Source organism: Hydra viridissima, unplaced genomic scaffold, assembly GCF_058129835.1.
Source record: "Hydra viridissima isolate aposymbiotic clone 2 unplaced genomic scaffold, HvirCarnegie_v1 scaffold_3, whole genome shotgun sequence".
Taxonomy (NCBI): domain Eukaryota; kingdom Metazoa; phylum Cnidaria; class Hydrozoa; order Anthoathecata; family Hydridae; genus Hydra; species Hydra viridissima.
In genome coordinates, this window is record NW_028324302.1 from 8,193,325 (window position 1) to 8,212,378 (window position 19,054).

The window sequence follows — 19,054 nt, forward strand, 5'->3', positions numbered from 1 at the left end:
GTCAAAACAGTTTTGACATCAGAAACAAATTAAAATGAAAATTTTTATGACAGTAGTTGTTGGAATTATTTAAATCTTAAAATAAATTTTAGATTAGTATACAAGGGCCATAAAAAAGTATGACTTGGTTTTTACATTTTTTACAAAATGAAAAAAAAGATACCAAAGAATACAACTTTAATTTTACTGAAGTCTTACTTAAGTCAATGTTTCTTTTATATTTTTGTTCAAACTTTAGGTTTGAAATGTAGAGAAATGAAACAAGATTTAGAGGCAAAAGTTTATGAGACACTGCAATCCCAGGTGATATTTTTCACAAAAAAAATTGGAAATGGTATTAACTTTTTAATGTTATTATTATTGCAAATAGTAGCTATGGCTTTATGTTCTCATTTGCTAATAATTTGTTATTTATTCAATAGTATTTATAAAAGGGTGGTACTTTCTTTGATGTAACCTATCAGAATATTTGTTTCCCTTTGTTTTCCATGGAAAAAGTAATTTGAATTTTTAAATGCTTAGATATGGGCTTTGCTACCTGGATTTTGTAACAACCCTTCAGATTTATCTTCTGTGAGTCATTTTGTTCTCTCTTTTTTTTTAATGATTTTCTTTATTTGTTAAGTGAGGTTTAAAGAGTTTTGAGCATTTATATAAAACTTTATGAGTTTATGATAATTATGATAATATAATTATAGGAATTTAAAAACATTGCAATGATTTTGGGAACTGCACTAACAGAACAAAAGGAATTGCGATCAGTTGTTTTACAAGCCTTGAGGATTCTCATCAGCAAAACTGTTAATGGTAGTTTTTTTAGCTCTAATTTTTTCACATAAAAGAAATGAGAGTAATATAAAAGAAAAGTAAGTTTAATTTTTATTTAAAGTTTCAAGTGTTTTTTTTTCTTTTTTTTTATAGAGTCTGATCTGAAATCTGTTGGTTATTTCTCCAAAAACTATTTACCAATCTTGTTTAATCTTTACACATCTGATAATGAAGATTGCCAGGCCATTTCACTGTCTGTTTTGGAAACAATCAAAATGTTTCTCCTTGTTACAGATAAAAATGTTAGTTTAAGCTTTTTAAAAGAATGAGTAAATAATTACCATTTTTTAATGGTAATTATTTCCTCATCTCTACACATGATTTACTTTTTATCAATTACAAATGAACTAACGTAATTTTTTTTGATAAGTTGGTTTGTTGTTTGTAGAAAAATACAATTCTCCAAAGATGTCATCAAAAAATTGAAACAAAAATAACTCCAAAGTAATTTTTGTTTCATTATTTCGATTCTTTGTTGAAAAATAAGTAAAATGGTGTGATGTAGAGATGCAGAATATATTCAGTTGCTAAAATATAACAAAAATGACTTGAAATAAAAATCACTTCATAATACAATCACTTATGCTAAATGTATTTCTAATTAAAAGGCATCACAAAAAATAACAATTTTTCTAGATTTTTTTTTTAATTGTCCACCAAGTTAGATTTTTTCAAAAATTAAACTAAAAAGTGTTTTGCAATATTTAATCAATGTAGCCTTTATTAAATGCGATCTTAGCTTCAATCTTGGGCTGGAACATTGAGCAAACAGCTCTGACATTTTAGCTCATTGCTAGTGATAACAGCCTTTAGGGTGCCAATGGAGGATGCTGGCAATCACAGGCCTTGGCCTCAATCTATGCCAACACTGAGAAATTTAAGGGGTTTTATTCAAACAAAGAAGGTGGCCAGGTGTGTTAGGCCAAAAATTCATAGTCACAGATAGCCAGGTTTGCACAGTCTTTGCTATATGACAAGGTGTGCCAACAAAGAGAACTTCTTGTGGGTCAGGGAAGGTGGCAACAATCCAATGAAGTTCCTTTGCAGTCTCTTTGGTGATGAAAAAGGCACTGGCTAGCTTGGGTGCAGTGACTGAAGGTTTTCTTCCTTTTCTTTTTTTTTTTTTCCTAATAAAAAGCCTATTTCAAAATATGTGTCATTTTTTGTCTGTAAAAGTTCTGAAAAACTTTTTTCTGTAAACATTTGTAAAAAAAAATTGTTGAGTGTTATTTTTTTTGAAATTTATTTCATAAATTAAGCTATGCAAATATTTTTATAGTTTACTTTTAGTTTTATAACAAAACTTTATTTATTGAACTTTCAGGTGAACAATTTTCCTTTGCATTTTAATTGCTTCTTTTTTTCCTCTGTAAAAGGGTCTTAAAATATGCTGAGTTACTAGACAACTTAGAAGTGTCAATAAAACATATAAATGACATCTGAAAGATTTTTGTGTTTCTAGGTGGCCATTTAAATTAACTTAGAACAAGTGTATGTAAACCCCTGGAAAATGGCGCTATTAACTTTAATCTAAATATAAATTTAATCTAACATGCTAAATATAAATATAAAGTATTGTTGATTGCTCTTTGTGATTGCTTATAAGTAACCTCCTAATGATTGTGATTGTTTCATCCTCCTATTATAATGGAAACAATTTGTTGAAAATTTTTTTTGTTTCCTTAGTTAATAAAAAATAATCTGTTAGTTTTCTTTTTTTTTTTTTTTTTTTTTTTTTTAGTTTTGATAATGTAGTAAACTTAAAAATTAATGAATGTGTTTTAATTCTATTTGTTACAGCTCATCAAGACATTTGCAAAAAAGTTGATTGAGAAATTGACCAATGAGAGCTCTGCTAATAAAAAGTAAATAAGTAATAAGTTATTAGAATTCATCTTTTGAATGTTTTTTTAACTTTAGTGTCTTTAAATTGATTCTTTTTTTTTAGACATCATCTTATGGATTTAGCTGTTGCAATGGTTAAATATTCAGATGAAGAAGTTCTAAAAGAGTTGTTTACTCTTGCCACACTTAATCTTAATGTGAGAATTTGTTTTGATAATCCCTGTTCTTGATGTGTTCTTGCTTCGCCTAAAGTAAAGAACTTAGTAATTTAATTAAGCTTATCTTTTAATTTAGGAAAAAGATAAAAGTATGCAAAAAAAAAGTTATCGCATACTTGAGGAATTATGTGATAGCAATTCAGAAGCTGCAAAAGACTTAGTGAAGAATAAGTTTACAGTCTTAAAGAAAATTTTTGTTGATTCTCTTTCAAGTGCAGTACCCTCATCAAAAGCAGTGAATAGTTAAAATTGTTTTTCTATGTTCATATATGTATTTAAAGTGATTTTTGATGTAGTTGATAATTAGCATCCAGTTAATTATAATTTATTAAGAAATAAATATTTCTATAAATAATATTCAAATTATTACTTTTATTTCTATTGCTTTTTTTTTTTTTTTTTTTTTTTTTCTTTTGTAGCCTCGATTGCGTTGCATCTCATTACTGATTAAGAAACTAGATTCAAGCCAAAAAGATTTTTTAATATCTGTTATTCCTGAGGTATAGTTGTTGGGTTTCTTTTTGTGAAGTTAAAGCCTGAAAATTTTATAATTTGTTCTTTCTTTTTGCATATATTACAAACATTTACATATATTACAAACATTTGCATATATTACAAACATTTGCATATATTACAAACATTTGCATACATTGCATATTTTGTTTTTAGGTAATACTTTGTACAAAAGAAGTTGGTGTTAAAGCAAAGACAGCAGCTTTTGATCTTCTTGTTGATATTGGAACATCACTTGTTTTTTTAAGTAATGTACCAAAAGAAGGTATGAACGTTTTTATATCTATTCTATGTAAAAAGTACTTGCTTTTAAATCTTAATCCATTTTCTTTTTTTCTCAGAATGCATTGAAGAATATTTTAAAATAGTTATGGCCGGATTAGCTGCATCACCTCATATGATAAGTGCAACTCTGTTAGCATTTACTAAGCTTATCTTTGAATATAGATGTAAGTGTGATTTTATAGATTTAAAAAAAAAAAATTTTAAGTGTTTTTAAAGTGTAAAAACAAATAGAGCTTTATAGAGTTGTTGATTTGAAAGAGGGCATGAAATTTTGTATTAGATTGCATATCTTCAAAGCTTGTGAGTTCTCTACTTGATGCAGCGGTATCATTGCTGAAATCAAAATTCAAAGAAGTGATCAAATCCAGTTTGCTGTTCATTCGTGTAAATATATATATATATATATTTATTTTCTGTAAAACACAAGAAATGTATCTTGATCACTTTAAGTTTTTATCCTCCAATATTTAGGCTGTTGTTAAAATTTTGGATTCAAATGAATTGACAGAGCATTTACCAACCTTAGTAAGATATGCTTGACAAAATTTGTAATACTGTTTATTTGAAATGAATTGTTATGGTTTAAAATTACTTATAAAGTTTTATTTGAGCTAATGGATTTAAGGAATTTATTTCTTTTTATGTGTGTTTGTTTTTTAGTCATAAAGATGCTTACTTAGTTTTATTTTTGAAATGTGTTTTTTTTAGGTTCAAAATCTGTTTGCATGGAATGCAAGAAGTAGTGGCGCTTATCGCCAACAAGTGCGAGTTATATTAGAGCGGCTGGATAAAAAATGCGGGTATGCGTTTTACATAATAACTTTTTATAAATATTTCTTGTAACAAAAAGTTTAAATCAATTCATAAGTATTTTTGAAAGTTAAATAGCTTTTATCACAACAAGCTTAATCCTTTTCATGTCTGGAGGGGTCAATTAGATCTGCAAGAAATATTGGTTTTTAGGACGTATCTTGTGCACTTTTATTAGAATGTTGGGTGAGCAGCAAGAGATTATGAAATGTATTACTTGTTAAGGACCTTTTGGGAGTATCCTAATTTCATGTACCATTTAATAATGGATACAAGCTCAACAGATTTTGGTATGTTTAAGGTTGGAGACCAAATGACTAAAAGGTTGTCCAGTAGGGCATCCCGTACTTTTCAAAAAACATATTTTTTCATTATAAAATCTTGGCCCCAAGTATTTTTTTGCCTGAACATATATATATTTTAGTTCAGTTTAAAAAAAGTTGATTTTAAAAAGTCTTCATTTGCAAAAATTGGTCTTTTGTTGACCAAAAATATAACTTAATACAAAAAGAGATTTTTTTGCGGAAACAACCAAAAGCCCGAGAAACTTCTTGATAAAATATCAAACACAAAGGAATGTTTCGGGAATATAAATTATTTTGAATATTTGTTTTAAAGCATTTTTCAATACTTTATTTTACTTTTCAGTCATATTGTCATATATTCGTGATATAAAATATATAAGCAATGAGTGGTATAAAAACAAGAAAAAAAGCAAGCACAGTAATGTCCAACTTAATAGGTTATAAAGTTGTTGTGAATATAATATTTTCTATATATTATTAATATTATTTTAGTAATGTTACTAAAATAATATTTGTAATACAAAGATAATATTATATTCACGACAATTATATCATATAATGTTATTAATTTATTTTATTACTATTATCATTAGTATTGAATCATGAATACATTTCCTTCTATAAAGTTTTATCATCAACAACATTATGAACAGTAACCATTTTATCAACAATAATAATAAGAGTAATAATAATAATTAATTAAAAACTATATATAGTATGATAATATTTTATCTCCAGGAAAAGGAAGAGACTTTATTCCATCTGAGCTACCAACTCTTGGTGCTGTTCTTCGTAAAGCTATACTGCTTAAAGAGTTGTCAGAAAAGAAGATATATCCATTGGATGATTTGATTAGGGAGACAAGATTGGAAGTTGTTAATCAATGGAAAAAAGCAAATTCAGATTTTTCTTCTCCAGTAATATTTACAGATAAGTCCATTGACAGAAAGATCAAAAAAAGTTATTGTGATGTTCAGGATATTTGCCGAAAAAGGTTAACCAAAAAGGAAAAAATTGACAACATAATGGATTCTATGTCACGACTGTTTGATATAATTAAATGTAAATGTGAAATTCTTTACTGTAATGAATCAAGTTGTCTGGGATGTGAGAGAAAAGTTCATATTAACTGTAAATGTGAAAAATCAGCAAGGATTCCCTTGATAGAGTTAGAATTTATTCAATCACAAAGAAACAAAAAGGGGGACAAAGCTCAAGTTATGATAGGATCAAAAGATTATAAAGAGGTTAAAAGGAAGCGAAAAGCAATTGAGCGAAGCAGTAAAAAAGAACATAATCTGAAAAAGTTCAAAAAAAAAGATGGTAAATAGTTGCTATTTGAAAAAAACATATGATGAGTTTTTGGAAAATTTTACTGACGAAGAAGAGTGGTCAAACAGTGAGTTAGAGTGTTCTTAGAACAAAGAAAGTTCTCATGTACTAGATAAAAGCGAGGATATTAAATTAAAGAGAAATTATATGAAGATACAAAATACAGCTATTGCTGCAATTAGGTATGAAGTTTCAAACACTGCTGCTGCTGCTGCTATTGCTTCAGGATTTTTAAAAGATTTGGTGGAGGCAAAAATTGTCCCGGAATCAGCTATTTATTTGTTATTAGACAAAAACAAAGTGCATAGAGCCAAAGATAAAGTTATGTCAGAGTGTCAGAATATTGGAGAAAATAGATTTAGAAGTGAAGATATTTCTTGCATTCTTTTTGATGGAAGAAGTGACAAAACAAATGTATTGACATTTAATGATGAAACTAAAAAATTTTATCCTTCAGTTCAAAAGGAAGATCACTATACTTTAACTGATGAATATGGTAAATATCTTCATCATTTAACCAAAGAAGAAATACCCAAAAAATCAAAAATTAAACCTGCTGAACATATTGCAAATAAAATATTTCAGTGGTGTAATTTGCATGGGGTAAAAGATAGCTTAAAATTCATTGGTTGTGATAGCACGGCAACAAATACAGGTCATATTGGAGGTGTTATCCATTATTTAGAAACTAGATTAGAAAGAAAATTAGGATGGCTAATATGTTCTCTTCACACAAATGAACTTTGTGTTCGACATTTAATAGAAGAGCTTGATGGTAAGACAACCTCAAAGACAGGATTTTCTGGACCCATTGGGAAGTTGCTTACAAAGATTACTGAAATGGAAAGAAATTACAGTTTTAAGCCAATATCTATAGGTCCTGTCTAATTGAACTTCCTGAAGAAATAGTAAAAGAGTTATCTTCAGATCAGAAATATGCCTATAAAATATGCCAGACAGTAATTAATGGAACTCTTACTGAAGATTTGGCTAACCAAAAGCCAGGTACTTTAGTCCATTTAAGGTGGCTCAATACAGGTTCTTCCTTGCTTTTATTGTGGGTAAGCAAGCATGGGTTAGAGGGGGATGACCTAAAAAATCTAGAGTTAATTGTTAAATTTCTTGTATCAGTTTACTTCCCTATGTGGTTCCAAATTAAAGTGAAACATAGTTGGATAGAAGGGCCATGACACATCTTGAACCAACTCACCCTAATAAAACTTCAAGATGAACTTGTACAAATGATTATTGAAAAGTGTGTGAGATCTTCTGCATGGAATTCTCATTCCGAAATTCTATTGCAAACATTACTCTGCAGCGAAAATAAAATTGAAAGAGAATTTGCTGTTAATAAAATTCTGGAAATTAGAAAAAATTTGGAAATGGGAAATCTAGCTACCAGAACATACAAGCTTCCTTATTTAAACTTGGATGCAACCATATTAACAGAGCTTATAACATGGGAAGAGGTTTATGAACCCATCTTAACCTGTAAAATGAACATAAGTGAGCTAGAAATGATTGTGGATTGTCCTATGGTAGTTCCATATTTCCCTGTTCACACACAAGGAGTTGAGAGGGCAGTTAAAGAGGTAAAGGGTTTTTCCTTATACTTAATAATATGTTAATCAATAGAAACTTTCAAAAAATCTTCTTAAAATGTGTTTTTCTTTAAGGTAACTGCAGCTTCTGAAACAGTGTTTGGTTTTGAGAGGCGCGATGGATTTATTCGTGCTAGAGCAGAAAATAGAGCAATAATTCCTCGTTTTAACAGCAAGCAGGACCTCATTTTAGTTTAACTAATATTTTTTATCATTTTTAGTATCTCTGATGTAATATATTAGAAAGATAGAGTTATGAGTTTCATTTCAACTTTAACTTGTGTTCATTTGTGTTTTTGCTTTTATGGTGTAAAACAAGCACTTAAGAAATTTTTTATAGGCAAAGGAGGGGGGGCGCGTGTGCATTACTTCTAAATTTTAAAACTGTTCTCTATTTACTTTAATGAAAAAATGTTAAAACATAAAAAAAAAAATTTTCACCGTCTATATGGGATGTTCTTAGACATATGTGATTTTTGGTCCCCCTCCCCAGTTCAATCAAATTTTGAAAAATTAAGGCCTGTTTTTGCAAATGATGCATTTATTCTGGTAAAAAAAATTTTGTATTTTCTTAATGTGTGTACCTAATGGCAAAAAAATCCTTAGGGCCAACTTTTTTAACAAATGTTGAAAAGTACGAAAATGCCCTATTGTCCAGAGGGATCAGAGTTAAAAGAATAATTAACTCAAAGTAGAAGAGATAAAAGAAGAGTTTTTGTTTTTGAAGATTTTTTCATAAAAATTTGAATTTTCAAATCGAATATCTAATAATGGATGTGTTGAGTTTCTTCTTTTTTTTTTTTTTTTTTTTTTTTTTTTTTTTTTTTTTTTTATAAATATTTAAGGTTAATATAGAAATAGAGCAGGTTTGTTAATGAATCATCAATATAGTATGTTGTCAATAATGAAAATACATACAAATCTGAGATTTAGATACATAAGAATCTGACATTTTTGTAAATTTTCTTCTCATTAACTCACTTAATGATTTAAATTCCAATTAAAGTTTGTTTTCAAATCTTGCAATAAAAAAAGTTGCAATAAACAAATTTTTCTATAATTGCTGGAACATTCATATGGCCTGTGGTCAGATTTTGAATTCAAAAACAAAAAATTTCCGTTGATGTACATATTCAACCCATAAGAGATTTTATTATATTTTTATGTTATTCATTTGCTATAAAATATTTGCTTCTAAATTTTTAGAATATTTGTTGTTTATTTGAGCTTTATGAGGTATCTGTTGAATTCAATCTTTTTAGATATAAATTAATTCGAAATTTTGTACCTGATGAACATAAGCGATTCATCATACAAATCCATAAAACCCTCATGAGAACCAAACGTCAAAAAGAAGTTAAAAAAAACCAGGTATGATAGTATGTTCTTTCTTTAGCGGTAAATGCTATTGTTGTTTTGTACCATGGACCTATAAGAGATGGACATGCAACCTATTGTTTTATTTGCGAACCATGCTCACTGCGCATTGTTACAAATCTTTTGTTTCAAACAATAGAAATTAAATTATATCGAAGTCTGTCGGGTTCGTCAAAAAAAGTTTGGTCTCGCCTAACCAGTCACATCAACTTCCTTAAAGTTATTCAAGATAACAGCAATAGAACTAGGTTTTAAGCTTAATTTTATATAGCTAGACATTCTTAATATTATAAGAAATAACGCTGATAATAATATAGAAATTGAGATCATTTACTTAACTACTTTAGTACATGTATAACTAGAGATATAATAAATAATACAGAATATCAAATAGTTTTGTAGCCACCTAAAGCACAATGGTTTCATGTCCAGGGAACTACTCCATCTATTATATTGCTGTAGACTTCTTGTTTATGAATATTATAGAATTTTCCATTTTTATGTTTAACAACAGAAATATATACATTTAAGGATAAAAAACTTATACATAAAATTAATGTAAATACAATAAAGAAAAAAATAATTTGTCACAGTTTTAAAGAATTTAGCAAAGCCAATTTATGGCAAACCGCAAGAATAACTAAGTATTTAATTTTAACATAATATGATTTACCAGCTATAATTATAAACTAATTTTTATTAGATAAAAACAAATGTGTTATTATGTGCTTTTTATGACAAATGAAATATATGAAATATGAAAAATGAAAACATGAAATATCTGGCTGCATTTTGCAAAATAATTATAAATTTGAATAACTTTTTAAAAGGTTTTGCTATATCAAATGAATTATTAAAAAGCCCATTAGAAAAAACACCTATAAAAAAATAATGCATAGTGGAATATATATTATGGAGCTTATAGAGTAGTCAAGGCAAAAAATGGTAACATATCAGAAAAAAATACTCAAAAAATATACAAAATTAAGCCTGGTGAATGAAGTACCAAGGAGTTGAATGAAACCAGACCTTGACAAAAAATTTTATTTAAGCTTTTTTATATTTCGCTATACTTTTTTTAGTCATTTTAAAATTATCCTTACAGGTCTATTTTATTATTGGCGGAACTTTGTTTACACGAAAAAAGTTCCCAAATTTACAAATGTTTATCTTGGAAAAATGATGAAAATCTGTTCATGCTGACAACTAATTTCCTTTACCTTGGTGTAATTTGTTTAGTAATTTGTCAACCTGTGAAGTAGCTTCTTTATCCTGAACAGTCTTATTAAACAAATGCTATAAAAGTTTAAACTAATACCACGTGATCAGAGTTTCTGTTTTAAAACTGTGGGCAGCCATTTTAATAAGTTTTTTTGTTGACAGGTGAAAATTTAGAGTTTGTCGGAAACTCGCATGGCTTGCTGATTTCTGCTGCCTCTTTGATGTAAAATAATAGGTTGCACATTCATCTCTTATAAGCTTGGTTTCCAATAGTTGTAGGAATGTTGTACAACAGTTGCACAACAACTTTGTTTTCTAGTGTAAGTTGTACAACTTAACGTTGGTTGTACAAGAAATTTTATGTTGTACAACTGCATTTGTGAGTTTTGAAAAAAATCTATTTCTGCAACAGTATTTTGTTTTATGTGCAAAATGCGCAGCTTATTTTTTTAATGGAAACCACTCAATAACTGTTGTACAGCAATAAAGTTTACAAAATATCGCCATCGTGAGGAATTATTTTAACCTTCCCTGAGATACTTATGAGTCATTGCTTTCTTTATGAACTTGACAATATTTTTACACATTAAATACATTAGGACCATACATGCATTAACAACTACATACATTAGGACCCACACTTTAGCACCTACATACATTAACACCTACACACACGCTAATTGCATCTTTTATGAACGAAGTTCAAAAGTTTCCCATTTTGTATGACAAGTTTGATAAAGAATTTAAAGACAAATGGAAAAAGAAAAATGCATGGGAAGAAATTGGTCGTCTGTCAAACTTATCTGCTAATCAAGCGGAAGAAAAATATAAAAGCATTCGAAGTAGTTATGAAAGGTGGCTGAAATCAAAAAGAAATATCCCATCAGGTTCTGGAAGGAATTCAGTTCCACCTCAGTTTCTTCAACTCGATTGGCTAAATACTTTTATAGAACATCGTGAAACAACATCGAATATTTGTTCAACCTCTGATTCCAGATTAGAAACAACAAATTTGGAGGAAAACGTTGAGGTGGTTTGTGAGCAAGTTGAAAATATTCATCATCAATTGAACAAGGAACTAGATAATCATTTATCTGAAGATGTGACTGAAAAAAACAATTATATAAATTCTTGTGTGCAAGTAGAGTCAAGTGAATCGACAATTCATACTAATAACAAAACTGAAAGAAAAAGAAAAAAGATAAAAAAGATTCTGATAATTTACTTGACAAAACTTTAGTAAAAACATTAGAAAAGATTAACTCCAATTTTGAAAATGCGACTGAAGAAGAGAAGGATGAAGATTATTTATTTATGAAATCATTAATTCCACAGCTAAAGCGATTAAACAACTATTCTAAAGCCTTGGCTAAAGTTCAAATACAAGCACTTCTTCTCAAATTAGAGTTTCCTGATAAAAATGAAACAATCTAGCCTCTCTGTTTAACCTATTAATGTGAATAAAAAATGTAAATATTACAGTCTAGCTTACTATTTTGTTTAACTAACTGATGTGAAAAACTACACATTTTAAATAAAATCATGGAGGTATAACATAAGTCTTTCATTAACTTTTAAGTAACTATTGGGGCATATCTAAAATTTAAAATAATAAAAAAGTATTGCTTTGTTAAATATATCATATTGTCATTCAAAAGAAAGTTTATTAAAGTATATTGCATATACTCTAGTTATTAACTGGATTGTGGTCACATGATTGAACATAGTTTAATTGCCACGAAAGGCTTCCTTCACATGAATTAAAATAATCTTTAAAAGTGTTTCTTATTGCTATTGCATCAAAAAAAGACCTATTACTTTTTGATTTTGAGAAATTAAGCAAACATGCTTGATCCTGTAATTCTTTTCTCCAATCTCCTTGAATAACAATTCCTGAATTACTTTCACTATCAACAAAACCAGTAGGGATATAATGTGCTCCATCTGTTAAACGTAAATAGTTGTGAATACAGACAATAGCCTTTATTATATTTTCCACTTTTGATGGAAGCAGCTAAAATTCCAAAACTATTTTCAATTGTTCTCCGTGCTCTTGATAGGCGATAATTAAAAACTCTTTGCTGAGCGGTAAGGTTTTTACCTGGGTATGGTTTCATTAACTATGGTTTAAGTGCAAACATATCATCTCCAACAAGGACTGGTGGAACTTTAGGATCAGTTTCAGAAATTTTTGGTAAATGAAATTTTCCCTCATTAAATGCTCTACCATATGTGCTTGCATTTAAAATGGGAGCATCATTATCCCTTCCATAAGCCCCAATGTCAACCATTGTAAAACAATATTTAGCATCACAAATGGTTAATAAAGTCATGCTGTAAAATCCTTTGTAGTTGTAAAAAGAAGAACCTGATTTTGCAGGAGCCTCAACGCTTACATGCTTTCCATCAATAGCTCCTATACATTGTGGAAAGTTCCAATTCTGATTAAACTCATTAATGATGTTTTGCCATTCTTTTATGTCATTTGGGGCTCTTAGAAATATTTTTTTGAGAACTTCCCATATAGCACAACAAGTTTCTTCGATTATATTACAAACTGTAACTCTCCCAACTCGAAAATAAAAGGACTGAGTTTGTTGTGATTCTCCTGTAGCCAGGTATCGAATTGTAATAATTAATCTTTGCGATGGACATATAGACTCTCTACTCGGACAATACTTTTTCGTTAATGAAGATCCGATTAATGACAAAAGGTGTTCAAGTCTGTCAGGAGACATTCTTAAGTACCGATAAAAAAATTCCCTATCAAATAGCATCATTTCTTGCACCAAAGAACTAAACGCACCTTGCTGAACGCGATTTTTAAATAGTTCTCTGACCCAAAACATATGCTTTCTTTTCTTTACGCTTTTTTGGCGTCTTAAAATTAAAAGTGCAACAAAAAGTCGATAATGTAGAGTGAGATTTTTTTTTATGACAGCCATTTTTTGTTTTTTTACACTGTTTTTTATGAAAGATTTTTGCCCTAATTCAATGTAATGGAAACATAACGTTGCACAACAATTTACCGCACAACAAATCAAGCGAATGTTGCACGATTGTTGTACAATATTTCTACAATTGGAAATCAAGCTATAGGTCCATGGTTGTACATTTGTGTAATGTGTTGTTGCTACTAGCAACCAAAAAAGACATTGTTTTAAAAGCATTTCATAATTGAAATTTAAACTTTGCTGTGTTTCCTCAAAATTGCGTTATTTCCACAAAGCACGGTTTTTTTTATTTGTTTTTTTTTTTATTATTTGTTTGTTATGTAAAAAGCTGCAAAAAGCAAAATGTTTGCAGTGAAAGAAAACTGAAACACCTTTCCAATGCTCCGGTTGAGTCGATTAAAATAACAAAACTTTAGAATTATATTCTTACACTTTTTACACTACATTAGGATAAAGAAGATGATAATGAAGATGATAAAATATCTAAAAAAGGAACTTCTTTGTGGGAGGATGTGCTTGTAGATTCAGATGTAGAAGAAAACAAACCCATATCTGGTATTAAAAAGCCTCTTAGGAAAGAGAAGGTATGAATTGTTTGTTTATTAGCAGATCAAATGAAGCTTGATTTCAAAAACAATTTAATTGTGTATTTCTGTAAAATATTCTGATTCAGGATTTAGTCGACTTTTTTTTTTTTTTTTTTTATACAGGAAAGTAAAAGCTGGATTCTTGAGGGTGAAGATGAGGTTGACTTACTGGACTCAAAAGTTGCTAAAAATATTGTTGGTAAGTTTTTAAAAATATTTCTTTGTGTTAAAGATACGCACATGTTGATATTTATGGTTAAATGTATGATTTTTCCCCCTCCAGCTTTCAAACCCAATCAATCAAAACGATATTTAAGTAATAGAAACAATTTCCAACTCAATAATGACGGTAAACTGATAATCAACGATGAAGATAATATCAAAGATGAAGATACCCCTCTGAATATTGGTGCTACGGATATGTTGGGTGGTAGGTTAAAAATTTTGTTTTAATCTTTTAGTATTTTTCGTTTTAGTGGAGATTTAATCATAAAATTGTACAAATATTATTCAAGTTTAATCATAAGAAATCTAGTTTCTTTTGATATTCTCTTTGAAAAAGTTGTTTTTCAAGATTTGTGTCGCTTTTGAAAAGGTTTTGAAAAAACTCCCAAGCAAATAAAACTTGGAAAACGTAAACATCTAGAAGATATGCCAGAAGATGAAGATGGTTCATTTCCCACATATAAACCCGGTGGCAGTGGTATTCATCGTGATGAAACTCAAGACACAAAAAAAAGGAGTTACGGAGAAGAGTATAAGGCTAAGGTATTGCAAAATGCTTATGTTTCTTATTGTTGTTATTATTATTATTATTATTATTATTATTATTATTATTATTCTTATTATTATTATTATTATTATTATTATTATTATTATTATTATTATTATTATTATTATTATTATTACTATTATTATTATTATTATTATTATTATTATTATTATTATTATTATTATTATTATTATAATTATTATTATTATTATTATTATTATTATTATTATTATTATTATTATTATTATTATTATTACTTATTATTTATTATTATTTATCGTATAATATTTATTGTTAAATTACAATGATGATCATGGTGATGACCAAATCAACAATAAAAATATCCCTGATCATTACCGAGCTGTTTTAATTTAAAATTTGGTGAGTCCTATAAAAAATATCGGTCACTACTTTTTATTAGTGTATTAGAAAACTATTTTATACTTATATTTAGAAAGCGCGTGGTGATATGAAATTAAAGGGTAAACCGGATCCGTTTGCTTACATTCCACTTAATCGTCAAACAATGAATAAAAGGTGCTATTTTTAAAATTTATGTTTTGCAGTTTTCAGCTTTGGTGTTTCGTTGTTATTGATTATAATAATGATTACTATTAAAATTATTAAAATTCGATTATATATGATTAATCGTTTTATTTGTTGTTGTTAACAAATTGTTAACAAATTTTGTTATTTAACTTTAATGTTAATTTTCAGAAAAAAAGCCAAGCTAACTGGACAGTTTGATGGCTTAGTTAAAGCTGCTCGACGTGGTGCAGTGAAAGGGAAAAAAAACAAAAGGAAAAATTAATATGATTTATTTTACCAAAAATCTATAGTAAACTGTTTTTCCAGTTATCCATAAAACTATAAAAAATTAACTCCTACGTGAAAAAGTACTCCCACTCAGTGAATGGAAATCAGATCTAGTATCCGTGTATTATCCTAATATATTGTCCTAATCATTTATGGTCGGACTGGGCTGGAGCTTCTGAATGATTCAGACTTAGCACTGGCATAATCCTGTCTCATTTGTCTCTTACAGTTATCTCATTTGTCTTTTACAGTAGATACTATAAGTCTTTTTCCGCTTCTTTTTTCTTCTTTCGAGGCTAAATCTTCGGTTTTTGATCAGTTTCCCAAATAATAAAATAATTTACAAAAAAAAAAAAAAAAATTATAATTAACTTTTTGTCATCTCTCTTATTTAAAACTTGTCAAATAACAATGTGCAATTTTAGTATTTCATATCTTACCAAGATGTAAAAAAATCGTGAAACTAAATGGAAGAAAAACCTCATCTTGCTGAATAATTTGATTGAAAGTTACTTTGAAAAAAAAGCAATAGCAAAATGTAAAAAATCCTCATGGTTTTCTTTCTTGTAAAATATATTAGTTAATCACCTGTCAAGTTATAAACTTGAATAAACGGTCTTTCGAAGTTCCAGTGAAAGAATAGTTAGCTCTTCGAAGTTGTCTTATTAGCTTTTCAAATTTAACAATTTGCGCTTATATGTTGTTTAAATGTTGAGATTTCGAAATTAATCCTGCAACGTTAATTTACTTCGGTATTTTTTTTTTTTTTTTTTTTTTTTTTTTTTTTTTTTTCTCTTGGAGAAATCTTTTCTTAAAAAAGCATTAATATTTACTTGACATTGTTTTGTAAATTTCCATTTATCTGAATATTCTTTACTACGTAACGTTTGTCAAAATACGTAACGTTTGTCCAACAACCATTTTTGATTTTTTGAATGTACATTCGATTCTCCATTTAACCTTCTGTTTAATAAATATTTTTAATAAGTTGTGAACATAATCTAAAGATTGGGTAGTGTGTGCTTATTTACTTATCTGTAAAAAAAGTTGAGGTAAATCAAGTAATAATGGATAAAATGCTTAATATAAACATATTTCTTTGATGAAAATATTAATATTTTGCATTTTGCGTTAAAAGCTAAACTATGGAAAATCAATTATCGAATGATAAACATTGAAAGTAGTAAATGTCTAAAATATGGAGATAAAAGTAGTTAAACGAGAAAATGATGATTGTGTCAGTAATTGCTACATATGCTGACGCTAATGGTGAAACACCGTTCAAAAGAAAATCTTTATTTTAAATTTTTTAAATTTGTTAACAGTACGTAGCATGTTATAACAAAATTATAAAAAAAGGTAATTAAGCGCATAATTATTTATAAAGGTCCATAAGTTTGCTGGTGATTATTTACGTGTGTAATTACAACCTGCACTAAAATTTTTGGATTTAAACCAAAAAAAGTGAAAGTAAATGCATTTTAGTCATTTTGACAGTCTTAGTGTTATTATAGAAAAATTGTTAGTACACAAAATCACACACAAACATAAAACACAATTGCAAACCAAATTCTAGTGGATGTTGTATATAAATAACTATTATTTTAGATCAGGTCAATTACACTGCTCAATAAAAAAATTTTTTTTTTTTGCTGATTTAGGTTTCTCAGATGTTTTTATCTATTTAGAGGTCTCTGAGTTCAAATATGTCAATAGTTTTTTCAATCACATTGAGTTTTTTTTACTTACTCATCTTTGTGCAACCTGTTGCTATCTGTTTTAGAAACCTATTGTTGTTTTGTGGTTAGGCTTGTGTTGTAGTTGTGGACTATGGTCAGTCTGAGTTGACCGCGCAGTGAGTGTGTGTTAGTGAGTTGTGTGCTTCTACCAAAGCGGCAACTTACAAGGAGTTTCTGCAATTTTAGCTGACTTACTAGAAGTTTTAGGTGGCGTTTATTACTTTATCTCCTTTAAAATCAACCCTCCAACGCAAGTTCAGCGATCAACCAATCAGTTATAAAAGAAATGTGTGTGATGGTGGAGTATACCTCATTTTAAGAATTGTATCGCTGCCTTTTCTTACTATATTCTGTGCAACAAAGTTTTAATGAAACTTAAATTAACAAAAAATAAGTATGTCTTTATACTGATTTGTATTTAAGTAATATATTTCTAATGCCTAGAGTTCCCAAATTTGAAAAGAATTAAACATACCTAACCTGGTGTGCATTTTAAAAAAATTCCTAAAATAAATCCTAACGGGTAGTTGCTGTCAAAGACGATGCATAATGTATAATACTTAATAGAAAATCAACAAAAAACAACTCATTACATTATGAAGCTTGTAGAGAATTCAATGAGAGTATCTGGATATGAAACACTCAAAACGCTCTCGCAAGCGGGAATTTGTTCCTCAAATGTCATAGGTTTTTATGTCTCTATGTAAAAAAATGTGATGTTATCCTGTATTTAATTGTTCATTTCAGTTCAATAGATTGAATAACTTACGTTTTGAACCTATTTCACTTATTAATCCACCCTGAGAAGTCAATTGATAAACTTTCATTTTTTTTCTATTATCCATTTTATGGTAAAACACGAATATGCTGTAGAATATAAAGTTTTTGTAATAGACAAAAAAGGAAGTCAGATTTGGGATCAGGGCGTCGAGTTTAGTAAAAAACAACAACTAATGTCAGCAAATATTGTGTTGACCAGTCTTATCGGTTTCAAAAAAAAAAACTCCATAGCCTAAAAAACCTAATCTTGAGAAAAACGTGATTTAAAAGTAAAAGCAATATAAGCTCTTGATTTTAACGAATTAGAGATACCTAAAAAATTTTACAGCTGATGTCACTCCAATACAAAGGGCAGATATATTAACGAATATATCTTTTGAACACCATTTCCAAATCAATTGATTCAATTAATTAAACCATATTAAAAAATAATTAAACTTTCCGGAAGAATCTGTAAATAAACATTCTCCACACAAATTTTTCAAATTTTAAGAGGATTATTACAATTCCTCACAGATTGAAACTCATTGGAAAGTTGAAATTATCTGTATTATGAAAGATCTTGAAATTCTTTGTCAATAATAATCAAATTTTTGAAAGATAGAAAGTGGAATAGTTTTAAAAGCTATACGACTGGAGTTTCTGAAGAACGATTCTTTTTATGTTTCCTTGGGCAACTGGGTTTATCCGCGGTGAAACTAATTCGTTCTAAAAAAGTATTTAAAAAAATTTTTACTCCCTTAGAAGTAAAAACTTTTTAGAATACTTTTTTAGAACGAATTAGTTTATGAATTTTTTTGATGGTTGATTACAAAGAAAAAAAAAAGATCAAAACGTTCGTAGATCTAAACGATTGGTTATCATGAAAAATTGTACTATTTAAATTTTTTACTGTTTTGGGCAACTTTCTTCTAATACAAGACTATTATCTGAATCACCTGCATTTAAATAATCGTTTAAAGTGTAATCAGTCATGTAATTAATGCATACCAACAAAAAGGCTAGAGGGTCAAGTAATCTGTTTTTAGTAATGGTTTTAAAGTAACTCACCTTTAGGAAGTTTTTTTTTGA

The 19,054-nt window shown here is 28.4% G+C and overlaps 2 protein-coding genes and 2 pseudogenes across 3 annotated transcripts in view; all 4 read left to right on the forward strand.

Moving 5' to 3' along the window:
* The window catches only part of LOC145201976 (RRP12-like protein), a 29,840-nt gene extending 14,360 nt beyond the window's left edge, over positions 1 to 15,480 (forward strand). The window contains exons 16-35 of one of the 2 annotated variants that reach the window (XR_016450825.1): positions 239 to 303; positions 523 to 573; positions 699 to 807; positions 922 to 1,926; positions 2,629 to 2,693; positions 2,777 to 2,870; positions 2,968 to 3,126; positions 3,311 to 3,391; positions 3,561 to 3,669; positions 3,746 to 3,853; positions 3,970 to 4,073; positions 4,161 to 4,214; positions 4,398 to 4,489; positions 9,000 to 9,108; positions 13,739 to 13,873; positions 14,000 to 14,075; positions 14,160 to 14,306; positions 14,472 to 14,644; positions 15,103 to 15,185; positions 15,366 to 15,480. Coding sequence is in view for 1 of the 2 variants with exons in the window: in XM_090082254.1 (XP_089938380.1) it covers positions 239 to 303; positions 523 to 573; positions 699 to 807; positions 922 to 1,070; positions 2,629 to 2,693; positions 2,777 to 2,870; positions 2,968 to 3,126; positions 3,311 to 3,391; positions 3,561 to 3,669; positions 3,746 to 3,853; positions 3,970 to 4,073; positions 4,161 to 4,214; positions 4,398 to 4,489; positions 9,000 to 9,108; positions 13,739 to 13,873; positions 14,000 to 14,075; positions 14,160 to 14,306; positions 14,472 to 14,644; positions 15,103 to 15,185; positions 15,366 to 15,459 (2,057 nt within the window). In the remaining variant the exon portion in view is untranslated. The remainder of the gene's footprint in view (positions 1 to 238; positions 304 to 522; positions 574 to 698; positions 808 to 921; positions 1,927 to 2,628; positions 2,694 to 2,776; positions 2,871 to 2,967; positions 3,127 to 3,310; positions 3,392 to 3,560; positions 3,670 to 3,745; positions 3,854 to 3,969; positions 4,074 to 4,160; positions 4,215 to 4,397; positions 4,490 to 8,999; positions 9,109 to 13,738; positions 13,874 to 13,999; positions 14,076 to 14,159; positions 14,307 to 14,471; positions 14,645 to 15,102; positions 15,186 to 15,365) is intronic. The other variant, XM_090082254.1, reaches the window with a different exon arrangement.
* LOC149890838 (uncharacterized) lies at positions 5,547 to 7,365 on the forward strand (annotated as a pseudogene).
* Positions 7,321 to 7,969, forward strand: LOC149890839 (uncharacterized). The gene is made up of 2 exons (XM_090082256.1): positions 7,321 to 7,728; positions 7,813 to 7,969. The coding sequence occupies exons 1-2, from the start codon at positions 7,378 to 7,380 to the stop codon at positions 7,933 to 7,935; spliced, it is 474 nt and encodes a 157-aa protein (XP_089938382.1). The 5' UTR covers positions 7,321 to 7,377; the 3' UTR covers positions 7,936 to 7,969.
* LOC145188204 (uncharacterized) lies at positions 10,617 to 11,769 on the forward strand (annotated as a pseudogene).
* Positions 15,481 to 19,054: the final 3,574 nt, after the last annotated feature.